Consider the following 13,317-nt stretch of genomic DNA (forward strand, 5'->3'; position numbering starts at 1 on the left):
TATATATATATAGGTATAAAAGAATATATATATATAACACAGCTCTGAATATGTGCATTTTGATACAGCTTTACACACAATTTTCTGCTTTTTTAATATAGATTCTTTTCACTTATTTCCCTCTTTATTATGAAAAGTGACACAAAAAAAATCTACACCTTTTAACAATGCATCACAGCCTAACAAGAGTGACAAAGGGGCATCAGCTGGAAGCCATTCTATTTATGGTTATTTGTATTTAGAGTTAAAACTAATAGCTGTAGCTTTTTTCTTTACGGTAATTTTGTATTTACAAAAATAATTTTTAAAAAAGCAAAAAAAAAAAACTCAAAAAAGAAACTACACATGCGCTTAAAATGATATATTACATTATTTATAGTTCATTAAAAAAAGATAGCTTTTGCAATTTGTGCCCTATGGAGCATTTATTTATGAATTTGTGTATTTATTTACGGCAAAGTCCATTTTTTAAATCTCCCCCCCATCAGAAAAATCTTGAAGATGTTGGAGAAAATGCACGGTGATAGCTTTATGCTTGTCATTCAGATTTTTATTTGGTTCAAGTTGACACCCACACTGGTTCTGGAGATCTCATGCAGCAGCTGGAGCATGGGAAATAACGGATGAGGGGGGGCGGGGCTTATTCACAAACAGGGAAGTGACATCGCTGCACAGCAGGAAGTGCAAATGCTCCGGGTTGTGGTGCTCAGGTTCACAGTACCGTAAGAAGAAATGCATCCGGTGCTCTGTCGGTTATTTGGTATGGTTTTCTTTTTACAGGTAAGCGACATGAAGGAAAATGGAAAATGAGAAGCTCAAAACTCCTGCTTACATTTGGGGCTTTTCCACTTCTACCTGTGTGCTGCTAAAAACCCAACAAATCCCAACTCACTCTTGTGACATCTCCTCTTGTGACCTATGTTTTACAATCGGGGTGAACTTTTTTTTTTGTATTCAATTATTTCAATCCACACTGAAATGGCCCCAAACACAAATACGCCACCGGTTATAAGCGGGTCATGTCGCCTGGTCACTGCGGCGCCTCTAGCCTTTTGTTGGCAAAGCATCGGAAGCAGGAAGCGCTAAAATGACCCCCCCGACCGAGGCGGCTGTCGGACTGAGACGGCCAAGAGCCACTGTCCCCCAAGAGCGGCACAAAACAAAAACGATTAAACATGATTTTACATATAATGATACTCCCGCCACATTCAATTGCATTTTGTTGCAGAGCTCTTAATACATCTGTAATATCTCCTGAGAAAAAGGGAAGAATTTTTCAAGCATTGCATACATTTCTAGGGTCTCTCTGTCTGATAACGACAGCAGAAGGGAAAAAAAAAACCCAGAATGGGCAGTCCCACTCCGTTGGTAAAGGACAACAAGGGATTACAAGGCAGATCTCTTTGGCTTCTCCACACACAATGTTCTCATCACCCATTCATGAGTTTACATCTCTCACTTTTAACACCCCAATCATACCTTTCAGCACAAAACAACAGCTTTCCTCTCGGCTTGATGCGGTTTATAAAACTGTAATATAAGCCTCATCGCCCTCTGAAGCATCAGCATTACACAAGGGAAGAAAACAAACATTTACATTAGCGAATAAAACCGTTTAAAACGAAACTCCAAACTCTCCCCGAGCCCTTTTTATAAAGGTTAGAGAAAAAAATAAATAAAACAGGAACCGGAAAAGGGTTTGCCAAAACCCAAAACCCAAATCCCAAACTGCGGACAGTCAGACTCCCGCTCACGTTAAAGTAAAAAGGCAGATGATGCGAAACATTAGACAGGAGCATACAAATGATAAACATACACTTTTCAAGCTTCCTTAAAACATTCCAGTCCAAATGAAACATTTCAGTCCATTGATCCACTCGGACGTCTTTTTCTTCGTCTTACAGACCCAAAATCTTCCGAGCAGCAAAGAAAGTGCTTGCATTTCACACATTGAGGTGGTGTTTTATTCTACTGTTTATAGATTAAACATCTGAAATGTGTCAAATGATGAAATCAGTTTTAGCCGATCAACCCACATACCGTTTGTTTTTGTTGAAGAAATTACCTCCAAAACTCTTAAAATTTTGACCAAAAGAAACGCCTCGATCGTACGGATCATCAAGCCGCCGGTGAAGTCTGCGTATTAGTGTCTTGTGGACTATGATAATTCATGCAAGATTTCTGATCAAAACATGCCTCATGCAAGTCATTTCTATGCATTGAACAAGCACAATTATTTATGTATTTGTCTGGAAATCTTTCTGAGTAAATGGAAGCCCTTTGCCCCGAGTTGAACCCCTATTAATAAACAGACCCTTTAACCAATTTGGTGCAAAAAGCCCATGTAAAATAAAGCATTTTTGTATGTGGGTGTAACAAAGACAATGTGAGTAGTTGACCGACATGGGCAAACTGTTTGAATATTGTTCTCTTTTTTTCTTTTTTTTTGTTGGTTTGTTTCTCGGTTTGCATTTTTTGCTGCTCAAAAAGACAAAAAAAATTCTAGTTTTAATAATAAAACAAGATAAAATACTTTAGACTCTCAGTTTGTGTCTTTCTCTCACTCACCAGTCATCCCTCTGTTTGCTCATAGAGTGAGTCTGTCGTTTGTGTCTCTACACACTGACACAGAACCACTTTGACCGCTGAAAGACCGAGCAGCTTCCTTGTCATCTGCAGCCACACGGCGCTGGATTCCCGTTTTTGCTTTCCAACCTCTTGGTGTAGAGTTACTTGGTGGAAAAACGTTGGATTTTCCCCCTCTTCCATCTTCCTTCCCCTTTTTGTTAGGATCGGTTGTGTTGATATAACAGTGCCACACAGAATGCTGATTATGTTTGGTTTGACTAAAGTTCAGTCGATTCTCGCCCCGCTCCGCATCCATATAGGAATGAAGTCTGTAAACAAAATTATTGAGGACTATTTTTTTTCTGACTTGCAAATGAAATAATCTGTACATCTGTGTGGGTGAGTTTCCTCTCACTCTGCTTGAAGTTACATTAGTTAAATCTGTACTGTTATTAATGTGGTTATTCGTCACCCCTCCCCCAGCCTAACACTGAGACTCCCTGATGTCTTTTTGGTTTCTGCCCTTCTCTTTCCTCTCTCCCCTGCCCTCGTTGTTGTCGTCCTTCTTCTCCTTCTCAGGTTTGGTCACACTGTCATAAGAAGGCAGGGAGGCAGTGGATGGAGTGCCCTCCTTCTTTTCTTGCTCCTGATTCTCGGCTTTGTTGTTGGCCGGTTTGCGCTTGCACACAAATCCCCGCCGGGCCAGGTGGGAGCGGTAGGCCCGCTGGATGATCCTCGCAGACACGTCCTCCTGCTTTCGCCTCAGAGTGGTGGTAATCGGCTCATAGGAGACTTTAGAGGGATTGGCAGCCACAAAGCGCTCCTCCATTTGTTGCCTGAGCATGTCCAGCTCCCCGCTGTCACCCAGCACTCGCTTGGTAAAGGCAAACAGGATGTCCAGGCAGTGGATGCGGTCTCCACTCACCATAGGCATGTCCATAGCGATCAGCTCAATGGTGTTGGGCTTAGGGACACGCAGCGGGTGCTCAAGCGCGTCGGCAAAGTCAGAAAGCTTGGCATACGTAATGAACTGGCAGGCATCAGGATCAAATTTCTCCCAAATTTCATAAAAGGTCTCAAAGTCGTCCTCACTGAGTGGGTCTGCGCTTTCCTCCGTGGCCACACTAAAGTTCTCCAGGATGATGGCAATGTACATGTTGACCACGATTAGGAAAGAAATGATGATGTACATGACAAAGAAGAAGATGCCCACGGACGGGTTGCCACAGTCTCCGGTTGCGGGCGTGCCGGCGTTCTCTAAAAGCGGGTCGCAGTCCGGCGGGTAGTTGAGGATGGGCAGCAGAAGGCCGTCCCAACCTGCCGACGTGGTGATCATGAACAGGATGATCATGCTGTTTCCAAACGTCTCAAAATTGTACATGTCGTCGATGCCGGCCCCGTGTTTCACGTAGCCAAAGTTGGACATGCCAAAGATGGAGAAGATGAACATGACCAGGAAGAGCAGGAGGCCGATGTTGAACAAGGCGGGGAGCGACATCATGAGGGCGAACAGCAGAGTTCTGATTCCTTTGGCGCCCTTGATGAGACGCAGGATCCTGCCGATACGAGCCAGACGGATCACCCTGAAGAGTGTCGGCGACACAAAGTACTTCTCGATCAGGTCAGCCAGAAACATACCTGAGGTTACAAGGAAGAGACCAACCATGCTTGGTTAAAGTGTCACAATTTTTACAAAACGTGTCAGTCCAGACAGAAATTTCACAAAGACGACAATGCACTGTTTTTAGGCGCTCTTCTGTATTTCACCTCCACTTGTTGTTTATTTAATGCTATTTATTGAATTTATTTACTCACTACCTTAATTACTACTTACCTAAATACGTACACAACATTGTATGCATGTGTTTGGTATCTTAGATTTGTTCTTGCTCTTTATGTGCTAAAGACACATTAGGCTCAAAATCAAACCACGTCAACTAAAAACTGCAAAACTCCTTTCAGAAATGATGAGTTTTCTTCATATTCAAATAAATCCTTCAGTTCTAGTTGTGAAAGCTGCAAACCCAGTTTTGTCTTTATTTGTCTTCATCCATCTTTTTAAAAATTACCAGATAAATTAAAATTCAGGCTACAGACGTAAAGAAGTTAAATAATTACAATAAAAAAAAACTCAAGTTGCATAAGTTCCTGTTTATCACTGTCTATAAACTGTCTTTTTAGCCCATTTGAATGGGTAGTATTTAGGCTACACTCAAGCAAACTCTTGGTATTCCTTCATCCACACGAAGCATTTTCTGAATACTTGCCCACAATAGAGAGGATGACCACCACCACGTCGAAGATGTTCCAGCCATTGGTGAAGTAATAGTGGCGCAGCGCAAACAACTTGAGGAGGAACTCGCCGGTGAAAACCACGATGAACACGAAGTTGACCCAGTAAAGCACGACCTCCGTATCTTCTGACTGGTCGTCGGTCTCCACCATCATGGTGACCATGTTGAGGCAGATGAGGATCATGATGGAAATGTCAAACACCTGCTGTGTCACAAAGTCAAACACCATTCCTTGGATCTGGTTCTGTAGAAAACGGAGAGAAGAAAAATGATTATTTCTGGAGGAAGTATGAATTTGTTTGCAGGTGACAAGAGCAGCGATGTCTACCTGAGGCCTTGGTATTGGTTTTTGTGGTTTCTTTGACCCAAGTTTTTTCATTGCATTGTAGTATTTCTTTTGCTCTTCTGTCATGAAGATATCCTGACCTCCAAAGTAAAGGGGACAAAAACAGTTTGGTTACAATCTGCAGAATCTACTTATTCAAGAATTACATTAAAATGTGTTGACAGAAAAAGTGACCAAAGAACAACATGGTTGATAGTTTACATGATTAGGAGAAACTGCTTGGTAAATATCAGCCACACTTCACTTTAGGAGAGGATTAATTTTAACATCTGTTATATTTTTTCCTCATTTAAAAATAAAAAAAAAACAGCAACACAACAAGTAACTTTTTTCACTTGTTCCCCTTTTGCATCAAAAGAGTCACTTGGTTTCAGTGGATGGTATTTTTTCCCCTGCATGCTATGACAAGAACGTTTTTAAAAGTGCCAACATGTTAGGCACCTGCGTTTAAAAAACTAAATTGTCCTATAGTGATTAGTGTCAGATTATGCTACTACAGCGTCTGTAATTATAATAACGTTTTTTGCACATCTCTACCATGGATGCTAGCTGCAGATCTTCCCTTATTTTCTATAAGGCAGTAATCCTCTCTAATTCACACACACTGCTCTCTGAAAAGGTGAAGTTAAAGAAAACGGTTCTTATCTTTTTCTTCTGTTGATTGAAATTATCGATGATGACACCAATGAAGAGATTCAGGGTGAAGAAGGAGCCAAAGATGATGAATATGACAAAGTAGATGTACATGTAGAGGTTGTCCTCATAGACAGGCTGGTCTTCCACCTGTCAGATGGCAAAAGCACATCGAAGTTATTCTAAACTGTGAAGTGGAGGTCAAGCAGTCAGAGCTGCAGAAGCGTACCTTTCTGGAATCTATTGCTGCATACATAATGTCCATCCAACCTTTAAAGGTTGCCTGTGAAACAGGTGGAGAACAAGATGTTAGATTTAAAATTTGCAAGAGGGAAAAAAAAGTTTCCCCAAATAGAAAAGGTTTCTTACCACTTGCAAAAGTGCAAGATATCCTGCACCCACGTTGTCAAAATTGATCTTCACGTTTTTCCACCTGACTTCAGTGTGATTATTCTCAATCAGCTCCAAGCACTCGGTTTTATTGTTGACGTCTTCCGGCAGAAAGTACTCTTCCGCCGTCTCGTTGAAGCAGTAGTAGTATTTCCCGGCAAACAGGTTAACACCCATGATGCTGAAGATGAGCCAGAAGATGAGGCACACAAGCAGCACGTTCATGATGGAGGGTATGGCGCCCACCAAGGCGTTCACCACAACCTGCAGAGAGCCGTGAGGAAGCAAAACTGTAGACCGACAGTCGCACTGCAGCTGCACATAAACATCAACACACACAGAGAAATGCACACTCTCTTCTCACACAGGAGGCTCAGGTGTTTTGGTGATTGCTAAACCCTTTTGTGATGCACTGATAGGGAGTGTAACAATACTGAGCAGGACAACACACAATACTGAAGCCAAGTTTAAACTCACGGTAAAAACTAAACAAAAAGAGAAGAAGCGTTTTTCAGACATCTTCTGCGTCACAAAACAAACTCAAAACGTAATTGTGACTGAAATAAATGTAAACAGATGTGAAATGAAAGAGCTACGGAAAGCTTAAATAAGATAGAATTATGTAATGCAACAATAATTCTACAAAATGCAAAAATTATTATTATTAACAAGAATATAAGTAAAGCAAAAGGAATGTAGAAAACATAAATATGAAATAAATATTTCTAAAACAATATATTTATGAAAAAGTATAAATAAAAATGTGAAAACAGATAACCGCATGTAGAAAAAAAACATATCTGTTAATTAAGAAACAGCGAAAATGAGTTTCGGACTAGATTTCACATGTGACATATTCTCACCTTTGATGTAAAGTTAAACATGACATTTTGAAGCCTTGCCGTCTCCTAGCATATTTTTAAAGGTTGTGAAACTTTTGACAAGTTGGTCTTTAGCTGCAATTTGACTTATTAAATTGTTTTTACACTAGATCAAAAGCTTCTGACGGACGTTTTCTGCCATATCGTTTTGTTACACTCCTCCGAACCAATTTCAAATTTTCTATGTTGATGTTAAAATATATGTACGAAAGACCAATTGGGTGTGTAAATATAATCTCTAACAGTCCCAATGGAATATATGCCAAGCTAATTTGACAAATTAAATCATCTCATGTGAAAAGAAACTACTCTACAAAAATAGCAGGAAGGGATTGAAGCCTTCACAGGTGAATACATGAATGTGCATTTCTACATACAGAGGTGCCATGAATACGAAAAGCCAAACAAACCAAAACTATAAACATATACTTCTTTTTTCCTCTTTTTGCATTTTTTTTTGTTCAGCCCAATATCATATTAAAAGAGTCAATGCACTGATGTTAATATAATAGCAAAAGTGTGATGATGAAAACCATAGTGATGAGAAATCACTGAAGACTGATAAGCAAAGATGGCAGGGAAAGGGAGGGGGGGTATGCAACCAGAAGTTTGTTGATCTTCCAGTGTGACAATGCCAAAGCCAAACTGTGATAAGATCAGGTAACAGGACACCTCAGGCAGAGCAAAAGTCAGGATGCTGAGCCCAGACACGGACAGGACTTTTTGTTTTCTGCCAGACAACAACCAGAGGCTGATCGGAGCCATCACACAAATCAAGTGCCGCTCAAAAGTGAAGATAGTCGTAACAGGAGACAAAAGTTTTAGATTTCCTAATAACGTGAGGTGATACTGTAAAACTCACCAAAGATTTTAATATGGAGTCACATGAGACATAATTCACCCTTCTAATACTTTTCATATTTCACCACATGACAACCACAAAACACGTCTTTTGTTGGGATTGTATGTGATAGACCAACACAAAGTAGAGCAAAGTATGTTAACTTACAGCTCTGGAAAAAATTTAGAGACCACTTAAGATGGTCAGTTTCTCTGATTTTACTTACTTTTGTAGGTAAATGTTTAAGAAAATGAACATTGTTCTTTTATTCTATGAACTACTGACAACATGCCTCTGAAATTTCAAGCAAAAATGTGAAATTTCTCATTTGCAGAAAATGAGAAATGGTCAAAATAATTAAAAAGATGCAGAGTTTTCAGACCTCAAATAATGCAAAGAAAACAAGTTCATGTTTATTTGGAAACAACAATATTAATGTTTTAACCCAGGAAGAGTTCAGAAACGAATAGTTGGTGGAAAAACCAGGAGGTTTTCAATGCAGTGGGCTCTTCATTTTTTTCAAGAGCTGTATTTACAAATGGAAATCTGAAAAGTGTGGCAGGAATTTGTATCTGTTCCCCACTAAATCAATAATTGGTGCAAAAACACACCACCAGCCAATCACAGACAGGCGTTTTCCGTCCAATCAGAGTATCTGTAGGATGAAAAATAACCAATCAAATCAAAATAAGAAATTCCAGCATGGTAGGATTTAAGAAAAACACAGGAGAATGTTGTACACCTGAATTTTGAAACCTGAGGATATGTATTTCGGACAATACTCCTATATATAAAGAGGCTTTTATGAAATAGATGTTGCTCTGTATTTTCTTTAGGGATATCACAGCAGGTGGGTCTGAAAACAAATGCACACCACACTTCAGACATACTGATTTTCTATCCATGTTATTACTACATTGGTTTGGTCTATCCCATAAAATAATAATGAAACAAATCACAAGTTTCTGGTTGTAAGGGGAAAAAATCTGAAACAACACAAACACTTTGAAGGGTATTGTGAGTTAATTTGTCTGAGTACTTTAGGAAGACCACCAACTGGTAGCAGATTGGGTTTATTTCATCTTGAATTTGAATTTAAGGTTTTTGATGCGACAGTTCACGCCAGCCTCTAGTTGTTTCTCAGCTAGCACCAATCAGAGCTGACTTTTTTTTTTTTTTTTGCTGCATCATTCAGGTAGGTCAGAGCAAGATATCTTTAGAGTGGGTCATATTTTCTACAAATACTTAATCACTAGGAGCTTTAACAGAATGCTAAATTTATCATATATGAAATGAAATATGATAAATCAAATCAGATGTATTAAACCATCTGAGATGATCTTAATCCATGCAAAAAAAGCTTCTTGCCTATTAAAAGGGTTACTGCAAAAATTCCCCTCTGAGATTTTCAAGGGTTTATTTTTTGTTTGTTTTTTTGCCATTTCTAGCATGCGTTGATGCTTTTTGTTAAATCGGCATGCAAAAGGAGCAGCTGCCTGGAGTCTTAGGTCTTACCCTCATCCCTTCAAAACGTGACAGGGCCCTGAGGGGTCTCAAGGCCCTCAGTGTCCTGAGTGATTTAATCGGGCCTAGATCGGAGAAGCCCAAAGCATTAGCTATAAGGCTGACTATAGACACCTACACAGATAGGGACAGAAGGAGAAGGAAAGACAGAAGCAGAAGAAGAAGAAAGTCGCCACACAGTTAGAAGGGATATAGAGAGAAAGTTGGCCCTAAATCAACTGTAAGGACGGCTAAATGATTATATACAGAGTACAAAAATAACTCCTTTATGTGTAGGAATATTTCTACAACATAAAGGTTCAAACAGTAAAAAGGAAATGGTCAGTAATGTGTACCCAGAGTTTGTTTTTTTTTCCCCCTTGTTTAAAACCTCATGTTTGTGTTTGGTTTAGTTTTGGCAAGCCAGTCTAGCGTGACAACCAGCTTAACAGCACAGTGAGCACACCTGGAAAGAAACTTGTGGTTGACACAGTGAGAGGAAGAGAAGAGAGTCCAACAAAGGGACAAAATCGGAGGAGAGATGTGTTCACGAAACACTCAAAATCAATGTGACACGATAATATAACACACAGTACACAGTACAAAAACGGTACCAACACCAGCGGGCATTTCACTCAAAGAAGGGAGAGAGAGAGAGAAAGAGAGAGAGAGAGAGAACGCAGGAGGTTGAGGACAACTTTCAGGGTTAGAAGAGAGAGGGTAACCTGTGAAAGTAGGATCCCCACCACAGCACACAAACCTTACCCTGGACCCCCAAACACCGACCTCCCTGTCCCCCTTCTGAGGTGCACAATGTCTCTCTTAGCTTAAAGAGAGACAAAGTTATTGGAACCTGCTGTGAGAGAGAGGACAGGTCAGTGTTAGGGCAAAGGACCGAGTCGTATTTACAGGATGTGACGTAACTAGTAATGCATCAGCTTTGTATAATTACAGTCACCTTCATAAAGTTCAGCAGCCACAATGACTGGTCATTCTCTTGTTTTGACCCTCTTAAGGTTTTTATTGTTGAATCAATGTGTTTGCCTACTACACTCAAATTTTAACCTGGACTTATAGCTTATAGATGTAGGTACAGCCAGTGCTGTGATTAAAACGACGTGTTCATGTGACGGACGTCGCATTTGAGAACTCACAATTTTACTTTCAGTTTCTTTGGTCAAGAAATAAATTGTTTTTTTTGTGAACATGAAAAACCTAATCTGTCTATCAAATGCAAAATGGATCAAACTCTTAATTACTACAAAATAAACTTCACTAAATTTAATATATAAACAACCCATTCTCTCTCTCTCTCTCTCTTGAATATATATTTCACCCAAATTTAGTCATTTGTGATGAAGAATGTGTTATTTATTGCAAGTCCTACTGTAGTTTCCTATATTATTACATATTCAACACAAGAAGTAAAGAAGCTTGCTGGACTTGGCTGATTATTTCTTTGTTGCAGCAACCCCTCACAGCAATAAGGACATTACTTGTTTGTTAGAGTTGTGTGTGTGGGCTGTGCCCACGACAAAATTTACCCGATCCCCTTTGCCGATGCCAGACACCTTATTCTGGTGCCGACACACACTTGTTGGTTTTTCAGATGCCTGCAGTTTGAAGACATGTTGGTAATTTTAACAGTTCATTTCAGAGGTTTCAATAGTGTGAGGGAGAACCATGCAACCACAACACCCCGTCACCCTGTTCTGTTTGTCCGGTGGGAATCCCGTCCCCTCCTGTGGGATCAGATTACATTCTTTAATCTGGATTTGTCACAAATAGCCAGTCTGGGTGGTTTGGCCACTCTGGCAAGAATCGCACAAGATGACGAGCAGTTTCCTCCTCTCTTCTCCTGAAACCAGGATCAGCTCCGCTTCTGTGGAGGAGAGCGCTGACATCTTGGACGATAGAGTTTGGTTTCTAAGGCTGGAAATATGGGATTTCCATTGGTTGAATAATCTGCCTGCAGTGAGATTACCTCCAGTGATCATGAACATTACTTTGAGTGTAAGGCCACTCCTTCACACTGCCTTCATGAGTTTGGTTTTGGCAAAGAGGATTTAGCAAATTCATGGGGACAAACAGCATCACTCTGCTGCTCAACCCACAAAGGCTTTTTCCTTTGGGGAAAATGTTAAGGTAGAGTAATAATTAATTACTTTATTAATTAAACAAAACAAAACAGATACAAAGAAAACAATTTATGTTTTGCTTGTATTTTTTCAATCTTTAAAAATGTTACTTTTTTTCCACCACCAAAAATATGGAATGTGAAATAGTAGAAGATTGGACTTGTAAAGCAACAAAGAGAAAAAAACATCTAATAACACAACAACGTGTGTACAATGCGACTATGAAGGATATTCAGATATTCAGAGCCCCATTCTAAATAGATTCACACAAAAAATATAATTTGTTCAGCTTGTTTTATTATTCATTATGCTTTTAAAATGTAAAATTCAATATATTTTTAAATTGATTAGATTTTAAATTAGGAAATATAGTACGTATAATAAAATCTGGTATTCCAATAACGAATATTGTGTTTACTTTTCTAAAGCAAACACAATAGTTGTCATACAGACGTGTATGGAGATAGATTAAAATAAACAATTATTTTAAAAAAACAATACATTGAAAAATTTTATTTTTGGGGAGGTATGTGGCAAAATGACAGGTATACAACAACAATAACCTTTTGCAACATCTGAAGTTGCTGAAGTTTTTCAGATATTAAAAGCCGACTCATACTAGAGTGTAACTTTGGATTTACCCTTGAACAAAAATACAAAGAAGTATGAAAAATGAGTAGGGCACATTTCCGTCTTTTGGCAGGGAAGGATACACAGGCTGTATTGGTAATTTCTTCTTCTTGAGTTAGATTTACTAATGTAGGACAAAAAAAAAAACAGACACAACCCAAACTGGCATTCAGACATTGGCATTAAAAACAGAAAAAAAATAATAAAAAGACACAGAACAAAAATCAACTGAACTATCAACAGATACTTTGCAGCAGGTTAAAGTTGTGCACATTTCTAGATTATCTGTATTCCAGTCCAAGTAAAATTAAGCACAACTTCTTTTTTAGGGTTTTTCTGGGTTTGCTTAGTTTTCCAGGGACTTTTAACTGTTAACTGTTCAGTTTCACTTTTGTTTCATAATAGATGACATGAATAAATATGTGGTGTGTGGTTTTGTGCAGCTGACATAAGATTTCAGCAACTGTATAATCGGGTGAAGACCAGGTCATTTATACGTTAAAACCCTAGAACTGAAAGATGGTGTACTTTTTTGACTGTGAGAAGTTATTAGAACAATAAAACAAACATACTGAAATCTGAGGAAAGAGAGATTGTGTTAGGGGTTCCCCAAGGCTCCATTTTTGGGCCCTCTCAGCTAAGATTATGAAATACAATAACATCTCCTACAATATACTTGAGAATAACCAACAATTTCATATTTCTGTGCAGCTGCCATTTAATATTTGTGTCTGTAAAATGAATATGTAGAGCTTATTTATTATATTAATTAATATTCTATGTTTACCTATAGTTCACTTTGCTGTGAGCTGTAGGTCCTTCAGCAATGTCAGTAGATATCTGGACTCAAAAAAGTCTCATATTAGCTCAAATCAAAAGTTTTCTTCATTTTTGCACTGACAGATTTGCCAGTGAGCAGCAGTGAAAGTTTGGGTATTTCGTAAACAAGGACAATATAAAAGTAAATAAAGGTTAAAAACAATATCCAGCTCTACAAACTGCTTCAGTGAATTAAAAAATGGTCTGGAGTCTCTCTCTCTCTCTCTCTCTCTCTCTCTCTCTCTCTCTCTCTCTCTCTCTCTCTCTCTCTCTC

General features: G+C 39.0%; 1 protein-coding gene across 5 annotated transcripts in view; it reads right to left on the reverse strand.

The window, feature by feature from the left end:
- Positions 1-1,459: 1,459 nt before the first annotated feature.
- Positions 1,460-13,317, reverse strand: part of scn8ab (sodium channel, voltage gated, type VIII, alpha subunit b) — a 51,705-nt gene continuing 39,847 nt past the window's right edge. For all 5 annotated transcript variants that reach the window (XM_017304839.1, XM_017304837.1, XM_017304840.1 and 2 more), the window contains 7 exons: positions 9,469-9,591; positions 6,211-6,495; positions 6,071-6,124; positions 5,854-5,991; positions 5,191-5,295; positions 4,836-5,106; positions 1,460-4,206 (listed from right to left, as the gene is read on the reverse strand). In XM_017304839.1, the coding sequence (XP_017160328.1) occupies positions 3,053-4,206; positions 4,836-5,106; positions 5,191-5,295; positions 5,854-5,991; positions 6,071-6,124; positions 6,211-6,495; positions 9,469-9,591 (2,130 nt within the window). In that variant the 3' untranslated portion in view covers positions 1,460-3,052. The remainder of the gene's footprint in view (positions 4,207-4,835; positions 5,107-5,190; positions 5,296-5,853; positions 5,992-6,070; positions 6,125-6,210; positions 6,496-9,468; positions 9,592-13,317) is intronic.

The sequence above is a fragment of the Poecilia reticulata genome, linkage group LG5 (assembly GCF_000633615.1).
Source record: "Poecilia reticulata strain Guanapo linkage group LG5, Guppy_female_1.0+MT, whole genome shotgun sequence".
Classification (NCBI taxonomy): domain Eukaryota; kingdom Metazoa; phylum Chordata; class Actinopteri; order Cyprinodontiformes; family Poeciliidae; genus Poecilia; species Poecilia reticulata.